Source organism: Antechinus flavipes, chromosome 3 (assembly GCF_016432865.1).
Source record: "Antechinus flavipes isolate AdamAnt ecotype Samford, QLD, Australia chromosome 3, AdamAnt_v2, whole genome shotgun sequence".
Lineage (NCBI taxonomy): Eukaryota > Metazoa > Chordata > Mammalia > Dasyuromorphia > Dasyuridae > Antechinus > Antechinus flavipes.
Window position 1 is genome coordinate 548,850,059 of NC_067400.1, and position 24,409 is coordinate 548,874,467.

Consider the following 24,409-nt stretch of genomic DNA (forward strand, 5'->3'; position numbering starts at 1 on the left):
CTTCTTCCCATTTCTTCTTCAATTGTCTCTGATCTATGGTTCAAGTAATCAGTCCACAAATAGGGAGTGAGTTTAGGACTCCATGGTAAAAGAAATGTGTGTATGTATGTATATGTGTATGTACATATACATGTAGATATATATATATAAAATCAGTTTATCTCTGATTTGTTTTATTTTCTTCTGGAATACAAAGTAAATATAATGTGATGAGAGTACTTTTATTCAAGAAAATAATAAAATAACATAAATGGGATATTAATACCATTTTATGACCCAAATGAATATTCCTTGGAAAGAAAAATAATCGTAAACTAAAACATATAGTACCTGTTCTGTCTATGGCATTGTGCTATACACTATGAAGCAAACAGAATTGATATTTATGTAGGGTATTTAAAGTCTACAAAGTATATATCTTAATTTGAGCCATAAAAAATTTGAGCCATAAATAAAACCTTACAATTCAGAACTATAAATATTATCTTCATTTTACAGATGGGAGAACTAAGGTTATGCAAAGTGAAATGACTTGCTCATTATAACACAACTAGTAATTATCAAAAATAATAGTTTTAAATACTAGTTTATTTTTATTTAAAAAATTTATTTTATTTTATTTTATTTTAAAACTAGTTCTTTCCTGCTCTGGCACTGTCTTCTTTGATGGGCTCTCACAGGTATCTGGTGCCTTGTATGGCCCATAAATAGCACTTAGAAGATTACTTTTACATGGTAGGCACTTGACAACAATACACATTGGTTGATTTATCAATGTATTTATTGATTATAATGATAATAGTAACAATCAAAACTTATATAGAACTACTATGTGCCAGGCACTGTACTTCTTATATCTACTTTGAATGTTTTGCATTTGTCAACTTTATATTAGTTGGTCTGGGATAAGAAAAAATACACACAATGAGTAGCCAAACAACTATATTTCTACCTTATTCATTTTACCTCTTCTCAGGAAGTAATGAAGTCTAAAGCTAAATGAAAAACCAGTCTCTTGGGAACCCCACCCACTCTTGTGCAGAAATCCATTCAAAAGGTAAAATGCACACACAACAGAAATATTTCTGCCAAACATTACCTGCAGCAAGGAAAATCACTTCAGTAATTCGAGCTGTGCTAAAGTTCATACTTTTCTTCCAAAGATAATTAATTTTTAAACAAAACCCTTTGGCCCTAATTAAGACTTGGAAGTGTTAAGGAGCCTCTCTGCACGTTAATGTAAGGCCTTTGATTTTTAAGCACACTAGTGAAATTGATGAAGTTTTACATACATTCTCTTTTGCTATTGGGGATTTGTGAATGAAGCAATTATAAATACAGCTCTTGAATTTTCTAGTGATTCTCCCCTGACATTAGCTATACTGTCAAATATTTGGGAACATATTAATAGATTGCATAGGGATTTGTGATAGAAAAAAAGCTTTTTTTTTGTCTTGTTTTGTTTCTTTTGGTTTGTATTTTCTAGAAAATTTTGAATAAGGAGATGAAGTTTCAGGCACACATAAAGACTTGAATCACACGCAGAGAAAGGAAGCGTTTTGAGGTTCTGAAGACTAAAAGGCCATTCTTATAGCTGAGCATTACTTCTGGCCGTGACATGCTAAATCCTATTCCTGTTTGCTCTGACTGACAAGGTGTGGGCCACTAAGGGGAGATTTCCAACTTTCTGTTACCTCAGGTTATTTAGTAACTCTGTGAGGTTAACCACTTACAGTGGTAAAATCTTGTATCTTTGCGGCTGATGACATCCATGTCTATTGGAGAAAAAAAAAATGCTTTGTTCCAAATGAAAGCCAGATATCATACAGAACAAATATAAGACAACCAGATATAGCATGAAACTGCTCATTGTTTTAACATTCAACCAAAAGGAAGCCAGCAGGTCAAAATGAACTAAAGACAAGGTCTTGAAAGAACATCTACTGAGAATATTCTGCAGCTGCTGACTTTATTGATTAAACACTAGTTGGTCATGTTGTAGCTGATAAAGTAAAGATAACCCCTCATTTTGAGAAAATACACAAAATGCAAACAGATGCAAACATTATAAGAGCTGATAAAGAGATTTGTTTTTAACCCTCTCTTCCATTTCCTTTCAAGGCACAAAGTTCAAATAAAATACCAGTCTTGGATCTGTATCAAAGTGTGAAAAATGAATTGTCCTGATGTTTTATTGCTATGTCATTTGGTTAGGATCACAGTCAGGAAAGAGATTTAAAAATTATCTGTGACTATATTGTCATCCAAAAATTGAAATTAAAAAATATGAAGCAAATGATTCTTAGAATCAAAGCTAGAGAAAATTTTTGGGGAAAAAATCTATATAGTACAAGATTTGTAGATCTAAAAATAGTTTTAAATTATAAGCATTTCTTAAATGTATATCATATACTAAGTACTGTTTTAAATTCTAGGAAGAACTAGGATGGCAAATGTATCATTTTTGTGCTCAAGGAGCTCACATTCTAATGAGGGAGACAACATGAAAACAATAATTTACATATAAATCATATTAAGGAAAATAATTTATTTTTTGCTACAAATTCCAATCTAAAGAGGAAACAGATTTATTTATTGTGTTGTAATTGTCTACAGAGAAAAAAAGGAAATATTCCAGGACATGTAGGAGATAAATAAGATCATTAACACTGCTACTATTCTTGTGACACTGGTGCCTTTTCTCAAATAAAATTGGCTTTAGTGATTTTTTCTCTATTTTTGACAATTTGGTTGAGATTCCCTACCTGAAAGATTGAATGGATTACTGGTTAGAGTAATTCCCAAATAGGGAAAATTTGGGCTATTATTTTACTTCAGAAATGAAAAAGCCATGTGGCCTTGGAATGTCCTATAACCTTTCTCCCACCTCATTTTCCTCATCTGTAAAATAGATATAATTATGGCAGTTATATCACAGGATTGTTGAGAGTATCAAATGAGATAATGCATGCAATGTGTTTTCTAAACTTAAAAGTTATATGTAAACATGAGATTTTGTTATCATTGTTCAGTTGTTTTTCAGTTATATCCAACTCTTCTGACCCCATTTGGGGTTTTCTTGGCAAAGATCCTGGAGGGGTTGGCACTTTCCTTCTACAGTTCATTTTAGAGATGAAGAAATTGAGGTAAATAGAATTAAATGACTTGAATTTGGTCACATAGCTGTAAAGTCTTAGAGGTCAAATTTGAAGATTAATCTTCTTGATTTCAGGCCTAATGCTCTTTCCATTATACCACCTAGCTATCCCAAAATGTAAGTGAGAATTATTGATATAGTTGGTCTTCTTTCTCACTTTGCAAGAAAGACATCTATGTAATTCAATATGGTTACAAAAACAAATTATAATTTGATTGAAGGATCTTAGCTTGAAAGCTGGAACGAATCTTAAATATCACTGCCATTTCTTTCATCATATCTACCTCAATATTTCCCCGACTTTTTTCAAATTCTAGTTAAAATTTCACTTCTTACTCTCCTTTAGTTCTAGTGCCTTCCCTCTATTATTTTCAATGTATCCTGTATATAGCTTATTTGTACATAGTTATATACATAGTTTCCCCACTTGACTATAACTTCCAGAAAAACAGAGACCAGGAGTCAGAGCATCTGACTCTAATATTTGGCTATGGTTGATCAATTCAAAATGAGTTTGGAAACCAGACCACAGATTGAGCTCAAGTGGTATGTTAGAACATTTAGAGTAGAAGTGGTTCTGGATTTGTGCAGCTCTTGTTTCCTTTGTGCTTCCATGATTATTCTTTGTGCATGAAGTTCAGCACCTTTTTCTTCCCTCCCTCTCTCCCTCCCTCTCTCCCTCCCTCTTTCCCTCCCTCTTTCTCTCCCTCCTCCTTCCTTCCTTCCTTCCTTCCTTCCTTCCTTCCTTCCTTCCTTCCTTCCTTCCTTCCTTCCTTCTTCCTTCCTTCCTTCCTTCCTTTTTTTGATACAGGTAGGCCATAATGAATTGTTCTGTGATGTTAAGTTTTTCAGAGATTGTGAGAGTATCTTTATCCTGCTTCTTTTGATCACCATGTGATCACCTATCTTGTGCAAATTCGCCATAAAACAGTATTTTGGGTAAAAATGAGTGGCATTTAAGCTATGTGGCCAATCTATCAGAGTTCTGCTCTCTACAGTAAAAATGAATTTTTAGCAGGTCAGTTTAACAGAGGACCTCAGTGTCTGATACCTTATTTTGCCAGGTGATCATCAGGATCTTCCTGAGATAACTCAAGTAAAAGTGGTTCAGCTTTGTGGGCAGCACTGACAGACTATCCAGGTTTCAAAGGCACACAAAAGTTAATAAATTTTTTTGACTGAGTTAGAAGACATGCATTTAAATAATTGTTGATTGAATTCTTGTTCTTCCACTTACAATTATTCCTTGCACATTACAACTTTCCCCATTAGGTGAGACAAAAAAATTAGATGGGAATTTTGGGGAGTTTTGTGAAAGACATAACGATACATGAAGGCCAGTAGACAAAGAAAAAGTTAGAAATTAAGAAATAGATAAAATATATGTATATTATTGTATCATATAAATATATTTTATATTTTAATTCCACAATAATTTGTACTTCTTCATGGAACACAAGAAGGGTTAAATAATTTTACATGGATTTCTCAGATTGTGGTGGCACTGCAACCATATTACTTGTGTGATCTAACTTTAATCTGTCTGGTTTTCCTTTCCTCATTTGAAAAATGAGAGGCATGTACTCAAACATTTGTGGCCAAATTTAAATAGAAATAGGACCACTAAACTACATAAAGATCCTTAAGGGATGCTCATTGACTGACAAAACCACATATTAATATTCTCTATGTTCTATTATATTTTTATTTATTTTTGTCAAATATTTTCCAATTTTTTTAAAATTCAATTCAGAGGCCCTTGTGCCATATGTTTGATATCTCTGGCCTGAATGAACTCAAATTCTTCTACCTTTAAAGCTATGACCCTGTGATCACTTGATCACCACATTACTACCATAAAGTCATAAGCATACTTTCTTTTCTTTTTATAGTTGCATACAAACACAATCCAATAGAAGAAGAGTTTCTCTTCCAGTTAGCATTAGTTTTGTTATGTTTATTTATTTATTTATTTTTTTAATGTGAGATGACTAGGAGGAAAAGCATGATAACTATGCAAGGCTCTATAACACCACCAGGAGTGATGACTTTAAAAGCACAAAGAACATTTCCTTTGTCTAGTGTGCTTTATTTCTCTGGAACTTGTAAGGGCTCACCTGAGCATTCAAGTGCAACCCATGACAGGAAGTACCTCCTATATGCTTAATGAGTTACTACTGAATGGTTTTTTGTTTGTTCATTATCAAAGGAATGTTCACATGGATTTCATACAACTATTTCAACAGTTTAATTACATGGTTACATCCTAAAGCCCTCTAGATGTTAAACACAGAGGAAGCACACTCTCCCTATCATAATATATCTGCGCCATTTATTTTATTTTGTTTTCAAGCCTCTATGTAGAAACAACTTTCCATTATGGAATTTTATTTCTGAGGGCCTGTTGAAGGTGGTGTATTGTAAGAGATGTATTTTGCAAACAGGTTTCTGATGTTCTTGTCTTTTGTCCCTTCGCTGGGGCCACACACTAAAAATAACACCTAACTACCAAAAAAAAAAAAAAAAAAAAAAGATTCTGAGTAGGAAGTACCCTGAGACTTGAAGCCTTCATTACAAGTCTTAGATAGTACTTTTTTCAAGGCAAGTCGCAGCACTTAATACTTAGAATAATCTGTAAACACATGCTTATTGGCATCTTAAGAATTTAGTTGATATTATGCATTGCTAAGATTTAGAAGTGAATTATAAAATTTCATTGAGATTCCCATTCCAGGAAAGAAAATGCACATTTTCAACAGAGAACAGAATAGAAAAACCAAATGAATGAACTTACTGACAAAAGAAGTTTCTCCCAAATAACCTCTTCGTTTGAGGACAATATCCAAAAATTTGAAGTCTTCATTGACCAGGTAGTATTCTTTTTCCAAGGAGATCCATGCCCAATTCAGGTGAAAATGTTGGTTTGTCAATTTGTTTCCTCCTGGAAAGTACAATATTAAAGTTATAATGGTGTCCTTTTTCTGTCTATACATTCCTAAGCATTCACTAAGAGTCACAAAAATTTAGCATCTAATATCTCCTTATGAAACAATCTTGTACAGTTTTAAATTTATAGAAAATAAAAATCATTGTAATAACTTGTTATGCAATTCATGGATACCTATCTTACAGAATTCTTTGGTTCCTCAGTCATATTTTTGATGTATACAATCCCTTTTAACTTCATTTACCATTGGGTGAGCCACTAAATGTGCTATTTGTTAACCCATGGCTTACTATGTCTTTGTATCTTCCCCTCACTTCATCTGAGCTCTATCTGTTTATTTCTTTAAAAAAAAAAAAAACATTTTGTCCCATTATGTCAAACTGATAGCATTTGTGAAAAACAAATGAGAGCTGCATGTTCTTCTAATTAGAAAAAGGAAGAGAAATGGGGCATTTTTTCAAAACATGTGATTGACAGAGTGAAATAATATTATCTATTTTTTTCTTTAGATGTAAATAACACTTAGTAGTTGCTCTTGATATTCTAAGTATTGTTACTACCAGAAGATTATCATTTCTGTGTGTGTGTTTGTGTGTGTGTGTGTGTGTAAAGAAACCACTGCTTTCTTCCATGTGATTTTATTACATTTGGAGACTAACATTTATTTTCAGGTAAGCATTGCCAATTTTTCATGAAAATCAATAGAAAAATAATTTGAAAATAAAAGATATTGAAGTAATGGAAACAATTTTAGTAATGTAACTATTCTCCAAAGTGATAGACAAGTAAGGAATAGATCTTTGTGTTTTGTTGTTAATAATAACTGAAATAATAATAATAGAATTTTTAAATGTTTTGCTTTGTTTTGTTTGATTTTAGAACAAAGTGACCAAGCATCATAATACAGAAGTACATTCCACATTGTTAATCCTGAGCCATCTCCAGTCATCTTGATCTATATCTTGCTACTGGACCCAGATGGCTCTGGAAGGGATCTTACACAGCCCTCCCTCACATAAATCCAATCCATTTGTACATCATGGTACCTCTCTGATGTCATGGTCCTCTCTGAGAACAAAGTGCAAACCACCACCACCTTGTTAATAGGAATGGAGAAAGTTATGATTACCCAGGGTATATATCACTCAAAGGACAATTGCCCCAGGTCAGGACAAAAATGAAATGAATTAAGTACAACCAAGACATCTATAAGTATGCTGCCAATTATTTTTCAGTTCCATAGCCAATTTTATAAATAATAATTATCATTTAAATGAATAAATATTACTCCTTCTCTACTGTGTTTATATTCAACATAACTATCAAAGTATAAATTTAATATTTTCATTACTGAAATGTGTTAACACCAAGAATATAATTTAGATCTCTGGAAGAGAGAGATCTTCAGGTGCCCATTGGAATAATTAACCCTTTTGTTGTCTCTCTAATTGTTGAATAAAAATGAAATATTTTCATTTCATTGGAAGTTTTCTTCTGTATTTCATTTAAATCATTTAAAAATGAATTTTTTGTGTGTGTTTGTCTCTGTGTGTAAGCAGTCATGAAGACCTGAATTTAATCCAGGTTCAGATACTTAGTAGCTGAATGATCCTGCAAGTCTGTTTGTCTTAATTGATTGGAGAAGGAAATGGCAAACCATCCCAGTATCTTTGTCAAGAAAACTCCATGGACAGTGGGAACACAAAGAGTCAGACACAAATGAATAATAAAATGTGTGTGTGTGTGTTTTTGTGTGTTTTGAAACACCTAGGGATCTTATAGAAAAATGAAGACCTTCAAAATTCTTTCAAACTGATGATAGACATTCACGAAACCTCTGTTCTAGAGCTGGAATCTCCTCATGTAAACACATGCCTAGTGTAGCTGTTAAACAGCTGTCCTCAATAAAACCTAAACTTCAGGTGAGCATCTGACACACATTGGTTCTGGGACTGTGGGCAAGTTACTTACCCTGTCAGTATCCCAGGCAATTCCCTAACATTTTAGTTGAAGACTGTCGCTCTATAATGGCAGAAGGAATTTCATCACAGGTAGCTCACAACTACTTTTCTCCTTCAAAAAACATGCTTTATCATATTTGAAACAATAGTTAAATGCTACGAAATTGAAATTTTAATTAAATTGTTTTACTTTTCCAAAGAGCAGCTTGCTTATTTTCCCTTTATTTTCTGAAAGTATAATCAAAACTTTACATATGATTAAAGAAGGGAGAGATAGGTAAGGAAGAGGAAAAAAGGGAACGAGAGGGAAAGAAAGGGAGGAAAAGAGAGAGAAAGAGATGGAATTTGGGAGAGAGAGCAAAGAAGGTAAGTACCAGAAGAAAGGATAATAATCTGACATCCACAAAACAGACCACTTAACTCACCTTCACCAATGTCTTAATTCTGGTTATGGCATGCCAGGTAAGGCACAACATTGCTATGAATCCTTAACTCCCCACAAGAGGCCACTGAAGATCAAGTTTTGCTCTATTAGTGATTGAATGGAACATTTGTGACTTCTTAAAAAACAACAAAACTTTTTCAAAAATTGTTTTGGGTTAGTAGAACTCTTTTGGGAAGTACTTTAATTCACTTTAATTATATAGCCACTTAAAAATATCTCAATGTTTTCCATTTTGTTCCTTTGGGCACACAAATATCTTAATTTCTCCTACTAGGCTAGGGAGAGAAGACTTTCTTTCCGCAACTTTCAACTAAGTGGAACTGCCTAACAGAAAAAAAAGAAAATGTGTGATCTCTCTAATGTGAAAGCTATTATGCTTGTTCAAAAAAAAAAAGGAAAAATGGTAATCAGACACTCAAAGTCCTCATTATTACAATATCCTTTGATATGTCCCAACTGTGTCCAAGAAAAGTGAGTGTGGTTAAGAGCATAGCTATGATAAGTAATTTCTTTTTGAAATGGGGCTAAAAAATGGACAGAATTGGAAGGTGTGTTTCAACTTTTCTTTCCCTTCTGGTATCTCTGTAGTTTACATTTTCAATTAGCTCACTCTAGATAAGAAATCATATTTTGGGGACAGAAATAGCCAGCTTGTCCCATAACCAATCAAAAGAAAATCAAAGAAGAAACAGAAGGAAGAAGTATTGTCTGGGTTAAAAATAAAAGAAATTATCCATACTTCAAAGTCTAACTCCAATGTCTACTTTCCTAATTCTCACCAGTCAGAAATAAATTCTCCTTACTTCTAGCAAACAAAACCCTTCCTTTTGTACCTATTTTATGCATTCATCATATACTAGTTTGTATTATATTTGTATTTACTGCTAGACCAAATGCTCTTTAGAGAGTAAAAGAGAGGGGAAGCATCTACTATGCACTAAGCATTGTCCTATGCACTACACAAACATTATTTCATTTTATTGTCACAACAACCCTGAAAGATAGAGATTATGTTCCTTATTTACTTTTTTAGGAAACTGAGACCGTTAGCAATTAAGTGATTTGCTCAGGGTCACATAAACAAGTGCCTGCAGAATATTTGAATCTGGAGTATTCCTGTGTTGGAGTGCTCTGTCTACTACTATAGCACAATGTTCTGCATGTATCAGACTCTTTAACAAATGTTGAATTATAATTTGTTAAAATTATGATCTAGTTATCCTTATCCCTTTATGATTGAATTAATAATCGAGTTCTCTATCAAGTTTTCATAACTCCAATTTTTCCCTCCATAGCCTCTTCCATATCACTGTTAAGCAATATAGTTTGAATCCTGTTTTCTCCTTGTCATTTTTTTCTGCTTAAAAGTCTATAATACCCTATTAACATATAAAATTAATTCTATTTATATCAGTATAACTTTCAAGCTGCTCATAATAGGGTCTAAACCTGTTTAATTTTATTTTCCATTACTCCTTAAGTCATGCTTTCCCCTTCCAGTCAAATCAACAAGCATTTATTAAGTACTTAAGGTCAGTATTTTGGAAAACAAATAAATCAGGAACAAAAACAAGCCCAAAACAATTCCTGCCTTCAAAAAGCTCACATTCTAAGGTTGCCGGTACATAAATAGGTACACACACACACACACACACACACACACACACACACAGACACACACACACCCCTGAAGTTGGAAGGCAGTCTTAGAAGAGAAGGAAGGAGTAGCAGTGAAGTGATGCTTCATCTGAGTCTTGAAGAAAGCCAGGGTTGTTAAGAGTTTGGGGTGAGGAAGGAGAGCAAAGGGGAAAAGCAATGTAAATGCATAAAGAGGGGAGGTGAAGGAGTGTCATTTGTGGGGAGCAGCAAACTGATCAGTATAGCTGGATTGGAAGGTACATGGAAACATTTAATTAAGAAATACTGACAAGATATTCATCTTGAAAAATCCAATGAGTTGATAATGTAGGTTTGAAACTCAGGTGAGAGACTAGAGTTGGCTATGGACAGAAGATCTCTATATCATCTGTCTAGAGATGAAAATTGTACCCATGGGAGTAAATGAGATTATTAAATGAGACAGTAAAAAAAAAAAAAAAGACAAGAAAAAGTCAGTTGTCCAAGACTTGGTGAGGCACCTTTAGTTAGTGAGCATGATATAGATGGAGTTCTAATAAAGGAAATTGAGAATGAGCAGTAAGACAATAAGGAAGAAAAGATCAGAATCTTGCAAATTAATAGGAGAAGCTGAATAGCAATGTCAAGAGAGATGAGAATTAAGAAAAAAAGGTCTTTTGATTTTTACAAATAAGAGACCATTATCTCTTGGAAAGGGCAACTTCATTTCAATGATGAGATAAGAATTCAGTGTGAAGATTTAGAAAAGAGAAGGATAAGAGAATATGAGAGCACTGAATTCACATGACTTCTATAAAGGAGGTTAGCTGAGACTAGAGCAGCTAGATGGCTCTGTAGAGGGATCCCGGAGCCTGGAATTAGGAAGAGTTGAGTTCAAAATCCAGCCTTACTAGCTGTGTGACCCTGGGCAAATCATTAATCTATTAGCAAAGGACATGGTAAACCACTCCAGTATTTTTGTCAAGAAAATTCCATGGACAGTGTGGTTCACGAGGTCACAAAGACATGAACACAATCAAGCAACTGCAATAATAAATTGAAATTAGAAAGTTTCTCTTCACTGAACATGCATGTCATACTTCCCTACCTAATCTGCTATTTATATTTTGGAGATGAAGAAAAAGGCCCAGAGTGGTAATCAACTTCCCAGAAGCCACACGGATAGGAAGTGGCAGAGCTAAGATTCAAATCCAGTTCCTCTGTTTCTAAATCAATTATTCTTTCTGTTTAAATGTATTGTCATCCAATATATTAGCATCCGCATGGACCAGTCTTATAGCTTTCCAGCTATATACTTTATCACTTTCTTATTTTTAATTCATTTTAATTTCAAAACCCTGGATTTCAAGTTCAAAATGATTTGGCATCAGAATGTGAGTTCAAATCCTACCTTTTCCATTTACTAACTGTTATGACTCTGGAACAATCCCAAGCTCTCAAAGCCTCATATTCCTCATTTCTAAAACAAGGAGGATGAAGTAGATGACTCTGAAGATCTCTTCTGACTCTAAATCTATGATTCTATTAACCTGACTCTAAAACTCACAATATGATTATGGACAAGATTTTGTCTTTCTTTCAGTCTCAATTCCCAAATCTGTAAAATGGGGTAAGACTAACTATGAATATTTTTTTTTTAAGGCACTAACATGCTTTATAATTTTCCCATCTCTAGCACACAGGATATTTGTGGTAGAATGCCAAACATCCAAGATCTGGAGTTGGGAGATTTGCATTCAAATCTTATTGTTAATACAACTAGCTGCATGATTATGGGCAAAATGGGAAAAATAGCATAATACAAAGGAAGAAAATGAGCATATATGAAGCACTTAGCATGTGTCAGAAATCATTCTAAGCACTGGGGATAGAAATATAGAAGCACAAAAGAAAATCAAGAAGCTTCCTGCCTTCAAGAAGTTTCCATTCTAACAGGGGAAGATAACAGACAAAAAAGATCTAAATGGACAGAGAGAGGAGGGAAGTACTTAGATTGAAGGACTGTTTTTGAAATCTGGAAAGTCAGTAACAGGATCAGAAGGAGAAAGAAGGCAGACTGGCCTGGACTCTTCCACAGAATGAGGTTTCAGGAAGAACTTGTACATGGGAAAAGCGGGGCAGACCTGCTGAGCAGTACTGAAAGGTTATTTCATGGTTAGAAAATCTAACAAGTTCCAGAATGAATCAACAGTAGAGAAGGAATGATTCTGAAGTCCAAAAAGTTAGGAATAAGACGAGTAGGAATTATCTCAATCATGCTTTGTAAATGTATATAAAAGTGCTTATTTTTGTTTTCTTTCTTGGTTATAATTTCCCTTAGCCTTTCTAAATATTAGTCCTATGTCTTTACATTCATTTTCTCCCCTAGGATAGCACACCTCCCATTTTTCAACTCCTACATGGCTTGGGTCTAGGTCCAAGAAGCTGTTTTACATGGTAAGGGAAAGGGGAGGGTGGTGACCCCAGAGCACAGCACAATCAGCTGAGGTTTAGACAAGTGAAGCTGACCATACTCAACATTCTGCCTGACTTGCTAACATAACACAGACCAGATTTAGGCATTCAAAAACTATACCTCCCAAAGTACATCTCAAGCACTCACTGAGCCCAGACAACTGAACACTAATAAAATTTCATTAAGGTAATAAATGCACTTGTGTTGTCTATGATACTTTTCCTTCATTCAGGTTTCAATCATAACCCCGGCAGTTGTGTAAATATTCTACAGGTCATAAATTAGTGACCTTCCCCCTCCTTAGTTAACATCCTAGATAAGTATCTGTAATATAAATATGAAAAAAGGAAACTCTCAAAGTGACCTCAAGATTAAACAAAATGGTAGTAAAGATTTTTTAAAAATGCTTAAAATCTAGTATCTGTATCTCATTGCAAAATGTCCTCCAAGGTCTCCAAATAATATTGTTCTTCCTTGATTTGGAGAACAAAACATATTGAATGAATACTTTAAGTTTTTTATTGATCACTTGTGGGGAGATTATGAGCATCAGTTAATGTGTCATGCTATATATAATACAGTACTGTTTTCAAGGCTCTTGATGTACTTAGTATTAATCTCTCCTAATCCAAATGGCCTCCAAACTTTAATTTTCAAGCTGGAATTTATTTTGAGATGTGGCATTGTGATATAGTAAGCAAGATTCAATTTGAAAAGTCCAATATATAGGTGATAATGTGGTATTGGAACTCAGGAAAGAGAATGGAACTAGACATATAGTGGATTTTTTATATCATCTTTCTGGAGATGTCTGCAAATTCATCACTGACTGTACTGCATAAATTTAATGTCCTCAATATGCAAAATTTTTCAACTGATAAACATTGAGAAATTCTCCTTCAGTTTGGTCTAAGAAGATAGAAACAAAAACATAGATTTAATCCTGAATGATATGTGATCCATAGAAGGCCTCTATAATGGATAAAATGTGATGTATTATAAACTATCCACTAAGTCTCATTTGAAACAAATTAAAGTACTTAACTGATGTCATAAATCCACACAACAGGTGCCCGACAGCTGAAAACCACAATCCCGAATGCTTTGTCCCCAAACACTATCACTAAAAAGCCACAGAAATCTTGATGAAAAGACCTCTTTTGAACTTTTCCAGCTGGTCTAATGACTTCTTCATATAGGCCATGGGAACTCAATACCTTTTCAGAACAACAAAGAATCACAACCTCCAATTAACCCTCCCTAAAAACACAGCCTTGTCTGATTCTTCAGAAGATGAGGCACGCTTCTTAAACACAAAACTGGTGTGACAACTCTGGCTCGTGCTTGATCAAGGGTAATTCCAGGGTGCCCATTGAATTTCTAATAGGGACTTTCTGGAAAACAGCCCTTCAATCACCAACAACTAGTTGAAATGTAATAGTTCTCTGACAGAACAAAAAACAATAACAACAACAAATTATGGGAAAACCAGTTCTTGTCAATGTTAAGAATGAATTTAAAGCTAGGAACTAAATTTGGCACTATCATTAATATAAATATTTTTCCACTAAAGTCCTACTCTGATGCTTCATGAATTATTTGGAGGTAATACTGGAATTCTTCAAGATTATATCAATGTAGTCCAAATTCAGATAGTTCATACCAAGATGGAAAAAAGCTAGAACCAGTGAGAGACCATGAGATGTCTATCCATTGATCATCTTGAACAGACTAGGAGGAGCTTCTTGCCAGGTTGACCACAGGGTTATAAGTGTTTTGGTTATAGAAATTCATGAAAACTATTTAAGGCCTAAAGAAGATATATTCTGTGTCACTATACTGGAAAAAAGCATTTCCTCTGTCATCCAAACCATATAAATAGAGAAGCTGAGACAAAAACGGAGATGAAAAAAGTCAAATGCTAAGGAGAATAGCTCCATCTACACCTAGAATGAAAGTAACATTGATGGAATACTATACTCATTTACAATCCTTTGAGATGACACTCTGTCTTCCAACTCTGCTATTACATAGGTTATTTTCCCTGCCTGGAAAAGTCTAAATTAAAAACCCATCTTCTGCAAGAAAGCCTTTCTGCTCCCTTTTAATTTTTGTGTCTTCTCTCTTGATTATCTCTATTTTTTTCTGCATGTATCTTCTTTCTATATAATTGTTTGCATGTTTTCTCCTCCAAAAAACTGTGAACATTTTTTGGGCAGAGATACTCTTTGACTTTCTTTTTATCTTTAGGACTTAGCAAAGTACCTGCCACATACTAATAAGCAGTTACCAACATGACTAAAAATTTATAACGTTAGTGGTGCATTTTCAAAACCACAGCATCAATAAAGGCATTATTCCATGATGCACATTTTATAAGAGCCAATCATTCCATGTATCAGGAATTCCACAACACTGTTCTAGAAATTAAAAAGATGCCAAAACATATTTTTGAATAAATATGTGTGTGTCTGTGTATATAATGTGTCTGTGTATATACAGACACACTTCTGAAAGATATAGTGGAAGTATAGATAATTGGGTTCATAGCCCATCTAAAATACTAGCTGTGACCCAGAAGTCTTTTATTTCTCACAAAATTATACTTTCTTCATTTGCAAAATGTAAATATTACTTTCATTATCTAACTTTCAAGATTTTTATGACTAACATATTTAACATACTCTAAAGTACTATAGAAATATGATTTTTTTCCTGTAGAATTAATTGAATTCTTAGATATTCAAAATAATGATACATTTAATTAAGGCAGTGTAGAATGGGAAAGAGAATCTCTGGAATCAGAAAACATGGGCCTGAAACTGGGATCAGCTACTAATCATGCTCTAGGACAATCAATCAATCAAATACTTATTTCATGAATGTTATGTGCCAACGATTGTTCCAACTGATGGGAAGACAGAGATAAGATGGAATAGTCTCTGCCCTAAAAGAGTTTACATTCAAACAAATGAGATAGCATATATCATATAGACTGAGTAAAATATAAAATTTTCTAATTTGTAAAATGAAGAAGTTAGATTGATGACATTTAGGTGGTTCAGGAAGTAGAGAAAACTGAATTCAATAAATTCTGAGTTTAAATCCTGCCTTAGACACTCCTATCTGTGTGATTCTGGACAAGTTATTTGGACTCTGTCTGCTTCACTTTTGTCTTCTATAGAATAGGGGTAATAATGGCATCTAACTCCCATAAAAATAAAATGGTATATTTATAAAATACTTTGCAAACCTTAAGAATTCATAGAAATACCAGCTATATATCTATACCAATATTTATCTTTTTATATATTTGTATAATATATATACATATATACATATACATACACATACATTACCACTAGCTAAAAATAAAAATATTTCTCAATAGCTATTATAAATATATATATATATATATTTATATATATATGTATACATATATACATAGTCCTACTATATATTTTAATAGATATTTGATATAATCATATTAATATATTATATTAATTATTTATATATTTCTTTATATAATATATTATGACATAATGTACTTGTTTTATTATTATGTTATTAATTTTTATATAATTGTTAATTGTGTGCGTGCATGTATAGTACATAGCGATATAATATATACAATGCTGAACTCAGGAAGATCTGAGTTCACATTCCAGACTCTGATACCAACTAACTATGTGGCTCTGGATAAGTCACTTAAATCTCTGCCTCAGCTTCTTTGTCTTTAAAATGAAAATAACCCAGGGTTTTTATGAGAATTCAATGGGATGATAGTTGTAAAGCACTCTGCACACCTTAAAGCAGTGGTTCTCAAACTTTTGTTCTCAGTATCTTCATGTTGTTAAAAAAAAAAAAAACTATCGAGGATCTGTTCAAAAAGATTTTGTTCACATGGGTTATATTTATAGCTATTTAATATATTAGAAATTAAAAAATAATTTTGAATTTGTAGACCCTCTGAAAGGGTTTCAGAGAGCCCAACAATTCTTTGGATTCCACTTTGAGGACCACTGCCTTAAAGTGTTACACAAAAATTAGTTATAATTACACTTGTTATGATCATCATTTTATCTAAACTTTTTTCTAATTAAAAATTCTATGATCATAATGTATAGCTAATGCCCCTAAATCTTGCATTTAAGTCCTCCATGCATTGGAGCAATGATTCCCAAGTCCGATTAAACAATGTGATCATAGTTCATTCATTTGGAATAGTTGAAAGACTGACACTAAAATGTGTGCACAAAAAATTATGTATTTGTTTTCTTAATTTGCTGGAATCCCCATTGTAGAGGAGAATGTAGTTGGTAATAGCCCTGTCTTGTATCCCTGTTGAAGATATTTACTGTCAGCTTCCCCTCCCTACAGCATCCCTAAGATTTCAGAGAAAAATCCAACAAAACAATTTTATACCTTATTTTTTGTTTCCTTCATTACTATTACTTGTGTGTTTTCTATTATAATTTTATTCCCACCAAAACATATAAATGTAAATATATTCAAAAATAGAAGCGAGAAAACACAGTCTGAGGAATCTATTTGTGGAAATAATACCTATTTTAACTAGAATTGAATTAAGTTCAAGAGAAAGATTTACACCCTTTGCCTGCTTTAGGGGGAAAAAAAAGAAACAACTAACATTCATGCATATACAACCCGCCACCTGGCTCAGCAAGGTTCCATGCATGCACTGCCTGCAGCTACAAACAAATTTATTAGATCTCTGGCAACACATTCTTAAAATAAACTTAATAGCCTTCGGGTCTTTGCTCAAATCATAGCCTAATTCCTTTTGTGGCGCCAGACAACTTCCCCCAAAAGGAGACTCCACTTGGAAATGAAAGCTGGGTTTCTCAGTCACCACCGCAGAGTAACCGGTTTAGCACCATTTACTTGGTTAATTCCCTGTGATGTGAGGTTGTTTTCTGATCCCTATTTGTAAAATAGTGCCTCACACATTACTATATACAAAATGCATAGCAATTACCCTGAATTACTGTCTGGGTCATATTTTGGGTTGCTGGGGGTTTTAAACTATATTTTAAAAAATTACTTCTTTCCACCTGAAATATCACAGAAACAGTCAAGAAAAAAAGAAAGGTTGGGGGGAGGGGAGGAATAAAAGATTGGGGATTTCATTATAAGTTATTTCATAAGTCAGTTGTCAGAGAAAACAAAACAAAACAATTATTATTTTAAATTATATTCCCTTCATTAATCTTTTTTAGATACTATTGTGACTATGAATTTAATAGAGTTTCAAACTTCCCAAAGAGATGTTCAAGGGTTAGTTTGATTTAGTTTTATTCCTTTCACATAAGCTGGTTACATGATCTGACTCAAGGCCTTTGTTTTCAATGGCAAAATCAAGATTGGAAAGTCTAAAATTTCTAGGCTTTAAAGTAAAAAGAAATATATTGCCTCACACCTGGTCCCTTGGTTGCTATTCCTGTAAAGGTCAGCCCCCATCCCTGAAACTGATTTCCCTTGTTTAAAAAGATGACTTCTTTTCCCCACCTTCACCCCAACACATGCCATACCTTCCCCAACACACACACAGTTTTTCCTATCCAAAAGATTACACTTCTCTTAGAAAGGAATCATTGTCCAGAATTCCATCCCTACCTCTGTCTCTGCTTAGCTGATACAACAAATGAAATAGGTTGAATAGACCACTACAAATGCCAGAAATGTTTGCTTTACATTTTTTCTTTTCATTTATTTCAGATTAATTTTGCAAAGTAATCTTTTGTGTTTAACTTCTAATATTTGATTGGATAAACTCTTTGGTGATGGCTCTGATCCCTTTAAAGTTATGCCAGGGCTAGAAATAGAGCCCCACCTTCCATCCCCCAATTCTGCCTTGGTGATTCAAATGCCCTGGACTTATATAAAAGCTCTTTGTTTAGTTATTTTGCTACAAGAAAACAAAAGAGGATAAAAAGTCTATTTATATATTGCAAGCCAGCATCATAATTCTAAATGCAAAAAGTTCAGAAGTAGTAAAATAACTCAAATACGTCAAGAACATCAGTTTTTCTAGCAGGAAAAGAGTAAAATCTTATCTACATAAATATCCCATGAGAGAAAAAAATGTTTCTTAGAGACAGCTTTTGAATATGGCAAAGAATAATGTGATTATAGATTTAGAGCAAAAAAGGGCCTTTGAGGTCAGATAGCCCAATTTCCTTATTTTGTAAATGGAGAAAGTGAGATCAAGAGAAGTTAGATGGCTTTTTACTTTTATAGGCATGGATAGCACAATCAAGGACTTGTCTAAGGACCTCTGCCTACAAAAGTTATTGTTCTTTTATATTGTGTTGCCTTTGACTTAGCTATAAATAGCAAAATGACAAACTAGTTTTCCATTTTAAGTCAATATAAACTATGAACCCTAACATAACTACATTGAATAAAATACAACAATCAATTTGTCCTTTAAATCCATACCAAAGACCCCTTTATTAATGACATCACCTCATCAATAGAATTGGTGTCTTCATATAGGGAAATAAAGAAGTGAGAAGATTGATTCCATTGTGTAGTCTCAGGCAACAAAAATCATAATTTAATGAGGCACATGATCATTTGGCTTAAACAGAGACTTCTATGGCAGCTTATTGGGGAACATCCATTATAGATGATGAAGAAATACATTCTATGAATAAGTTGACAATGACTTTTTCCTCTTGAAACCTCTTTTACTCAAGAAATTTTTACATGAGTCAGGTGGATAGGCATATAAAATAGGTAACTGCAAATAAAACATTTACTAAAAAAATCATAATTTTGTGACTTTAAGTACTTGACTCAACAGTTTAAGAAGCTTTGCTCTAAACTCTGTTAATATATACCTTGATTATCAGTGACTCCAATAACAGTCACTGTGAGCATATGGGAGACCAATAAAACTGAGTATTCAAAAATATGATTTGGGATCAAGAAATGAACAAAACTAGATAATGGTTTATGTACTTGGAAACTTCTCACCTATATATCATCAATATTTTCTCCAAGAAGAGAGTTGGAAGATACTGGATAAGATGAATACCAAGTAGCATCTTTAAAACTTAAATTTTCTATATCTTGACAGAAAATATTTATAAATATAGCTGTCATTTTGGAATCATATATATATGTGTGTGTGTGTGTGTGTGTGTATAGTCAGATTATCAATCAAAGATCAAATTAAATCACTTTAAAGGCTAGAAATGATATAATTTTGACTCCTCCATTCTGACTTATTTAAACAAACTATTGATTCCAAAAATGTGAAATGGATAAATGAAAAGACATTGACTTTGGGTATAATAATTTCTCTTAAAGGAGTTCAATCGATGGAAGAAGATGTCACAAAATAAAAATGTGGAAATGGTTTAGAAATGTTATTCCAGGAACTGCTTTACCACCTTATAGTTAAGAATAATCATCCTTGCTCGATTCAAAAAAGAGAACTTCATTTACAAAAATATCACAGAGAATGATGAAAGGCTCTGAACAGTATTGCTTTATAATACAATATTAAAGCATTTGAGAAGAAAATGAGTAAATAGAGAATGGGAAGTCAATTCTAATTAAAGCCAAATCATCAGATGGGCATTCAGACTAAAACTGAAGAGAAGACAAAGAAGAGACATACTGTTTAATAATTTTTATAATGAAATATTTCATTAACAAAAATAGTAGAGCCATCAGATTTGGGCTTTTCTCCAAGTACAACATTTAAATCTGTGTCTTTTCCCAGGCTATATCTCAGACCTAGAATCCTCTCCCTTTTTACTTTTCCCTCCTTGGAAACCCTAGCTTCATTAAAGGCTAAGTTCAAATATCACTTCCACATGAAGCCTTTCCTCATCATCCCATCTCGTTAGTATCCCAAAATTCCTTTGTATTTCTTTGTGAACATTTCATATTTATTTATTTTAAAATATTACTTCTCCCTAATTGATTTTAAGCTCTTTGAGGGCAGGATGGAACTTCTTTTTTGATTTTTTACCCTCAATGTCTAGCAAAGTGCCTCAGACTTAAGCACTTGATAAATTATTGTTGAATTTAATTGTTGAATTAAATACTACTATAATAAAGCAATGGAATTTAGGAAAATGGAATCTAGAAGAGTGGCACCCACATTTATATAAATATGTAAATAGAAATCTCTGTGGTAGATGACATAATTTAATAGCATTCAAACATCAATTTTTAAGACATCTTAAAGAGATTGAGAAATATTGGGGAAGATCATGATGATATGTTTTTTCACACACGCGCAAAAGTGACAGCTATTTACCAATCCATATGTTCATTTTCTTATTGTTATTATATCTTTATGGAAATAGTCTCTAACAAAAATATAAAGGGTAACCAGAAGGCAATAGTTACATCTTTATGATTACTTGATTAACTAAAAGCTATAAAGAACATAATGATCCCACTTTTTTTATTTATTTAAATTTTATCAAACAAAAACAATGCAACTCAAGGCTATTTTGCAAAGTATCTTCTGTATGTACCTAGAAATTATATACATAATTTATATGTATATAAATTATATATAATATGTGATGTATAATTTATATATGTATAATTTGTATATTTATATATAATTAAAGTTTTATATATATATATGTGTGCAGATGCAGCCATGGAAATAATTGCTAAATATTCCACAGAATATTGATATCAAGTGAGGAATAAAGTAGACATGTTCATGTTGCATCATAGAAAATGTTCTCACCAAAGTATGATTCTCTAATGATATTATGGTAAGAGTCTTCAACTGTTCATCTTCAAAGATAACATTATGTTAATTGCTTTATGTTATAGTGTTCAATTAAATTTCCTTCAAAACCTCCACAACAACCTGAAAGAAATCAGTCTAACCAACAATGATGGGAAAAAATGGAGGTGGAGAAACTCTTCACTGTAATGGGCTGAGGCTTGAGTTGATGCACTGAGGTCCCAAGCACATGAGGCTAAATAGTAATTGGACCAAACTCTATTAATATATATGCTTGGAGAAAGAATGGCCCCCGCCTACTCTTTATGCAAGTCCTGATGTGTTGTATAGGAAATGACGTTTTTGGTGGGTGGACGCAAGGGAGTGGGAAGGGAAGTGGAAGGAGAGACTGCTGGCTGGCGTCTTGTCTTGTCACAGCTGCTCGCATTGCTATCGCTACAGCCCTTCATCTCCAATCACCCTCTGCTAGCTGGCTTCCTGTTGCAGCTGCCCATGTTGCTATCACAATCCTTCTTGCCCATATTGCTATAGCAATCCTTCTTCACCTCTTCACTCCAATAAAGATTGAAGATTTTTCCTGTAACCTGAATTCCTGACTCCGGCTGATTTTAAATACGCGGTCATCACACTTCACAATTTCATTTTAGGTTTTCCTGCCAAATATATTAGATAGAGTTAAGTGATTTATTGAGGATCATACAGCTAATAAGTGTCTGAGACCAGAATTGAACTTAGAAAGATGAACTCCAAGTCTGGCACTTCCTTACATCCATTGCACCACCTAGCTTCACGACAACAATGATAATGACAATTATGACAATAACAACATTTTGATTCTTCCAAGTCTCTGGCATACTAGAATTTCTAGTCATAGATAATCACTCAGAGATGATTTGTATTAAAGATATATTTAGTATCAGGGAGCAGTTTGTCAGTTAAGGCACTGCTTATTATCCGCAAAGTGTTTTTACAGGAATAAATCTACTGCTCTTTTCTGGACTCAGGTTATATCTCCTTTGAAACACTATTCCCAGCAAATAGTAAAAACACTTATTAAATGCTTGTTGACTGGCTCACTAACGATAGAATAAGTTCATAATGTGTATATTGAAAATCTGACTCAGATTTCTGTTTTTTCAACTACTTTTCTGGGAAATATGTGCATCCCCCTCTATTTTTTCCTATCAGGGTTGGTGAGACTTTCTTTCAAGTAGCTGTGAAGATTCTGGAGAAAATTCTATTGAATATTGTAACACAAAGTAATTAGCATAATGTATCTTCAAAGATGAACAAATGGAGATTCTCACCATAATTTCATCATTAGAGAGTCATTTGTTCTTAATTTTATTAAGAACATTTTCCATAATGTTGGGTGAATATGGTCATAATTTAGTAGAATATAAGATTGTAAAATGTTTGGCCAAAACAACTCTTAAAATTGCTTCTATGGCATAGAAGGCTTACATTTTGCATCAATAAAAGCAATAAATATATCAATGAATTAAAAAAAATGCTATGAGTTTTTGTAGTACTGTAGAAGGAGAAATATTCTTAGAACTTCTAGAGAAATTAAATAAAACATGTTTCTATTTATGTGGAGATTATAACCCTTTCTTCTGATAATAATAGGACTTCCCAAGGTGATTGTGAAGACAAAATGAGATGATATGCATAAATCTCTTAGCAAATTGTTTCTTTGTAAATTTGAGATATTGTTATTAAAATTATTAGTTAATATAAAAAGCAAATTCGGAAATATCAAAGCTAACTATGAAAAAATATGAGACAAGGAATTACATAAGAGAAATTCAAGCCAAGTGTTACATACAATACAAAGATTAGGGTGAATAAGAAAATGTTTCATGAAGTAGGAGACATTTGATCTGGACAATCATTTTTATTTTTAAAAATCCTTTAAAAAAATCACTAGCATATGGGTACCTAGATGGCACAGTGGATAAGAGCCCCACCCCTGAAGTCAGGAGGACCTGAGTTCAAATCTGATTTCAGACACTTAAGACTTCCTAGCTATGTGACCCTGGGCAAGTCACTTAACCCCAAATGCCTCCACAAACAAACACACAAACAAATAAACAAATAAATGAATGAATAAAAAACACTAGCTTCATAGTGGAGTTTTTAGCTTCTGTCTAGTTACTTGAAATATAAAATTGCTTTACATTGTTATATTTTACAGAAGATAGTTAGGTCTAGAATTCAGGCCTATATCACGGTCTGAAATAGGAACTTCACTAGGAGAGTAATCCTAGAATGGTTTAGAGAGTTGAGATTGAATATTTTAAAATGGAAGCTGGGGTATGATTTGGTCAGGCAAGTGAAAGTCAAAGTCAATAAATCTGGATGTCAGATGGCTTTAGCAGGAAAGTCAGACTGAGAGCAAATTATCATTATTATCCAAAGCTAACCTAGGTCATGATTACTTGAGTATATGTCAAAACTGAAAAATAAATGTGCATAGCTTGGAGCTTAATACTGAATCAGAAAGACACATACAGAAAATTAGATAGGAAACAGCTCCTTCAAGCAGGCAAAATAGGAAAGTGGTAGCAGAGAGGGAATCTAGTCAACAGATAATGTCATGGTAGATAGATTCATGAATTCGGATTTAAGATTTGGAAATGAGAAAGAATAGACAATAATTCAACCAAGGTGAGAGCTGAGTTTGTTCAGGGAAAGCATTTTCCTAAAAGATTCCTAAAAGATTGCAACTTATCAAATGTGAATTTGTCAAAAATCTGGCTTTTAAGGGATTGGCTCAAGGTTACATCTTGGGGTAGTCTCTCCCAGTTTTATTGGGTTCTAGTCCATCAATGGTCTTGGAGGGAAGAGACAGACCTGTTGAGGATTCATCTTTTGCAACATGTGAGTGACAGAATCACAGAATCTTGGCCTTGGAGAGGACTTTAGATGTCATTACATCCAACCTATACATTAAGCATGAATGCTATTATTCTTTGATTCTTCTATGTCTGTCTTGGGAAGCAATCATATATCCTTGAGGCAAGGGAAATACTCTGTCAGTACTTGAATATGTGT

The 24,409-nt window shown here is 33.4% G+C and overlaps 1 protein-coding gene across 1 annotated transcript in view; it reads right to left on the reverse strand.

Moving 5' to 3' along the window:
- FREM2 (FRAS1 related extracellular matrix 2) overlaps nucleotides 1-24,409 on the reverse strand; it is a 220,003-nt gene that overhangs the window by 120,834 nt on the left and 74,760 nt on the right. Inside the window, exon 3 of the mRNA XM_051990726.1 lies at nucleotides 5,952-6,098. Coding sequence (XP_051846686.1) covers nucleotides 5,952-6,098 — 147 coding nt within the window. The remainder of the gene's footprint in view (nucleotides 1-5,951; nucleotides 6,099-24,409) is intronic.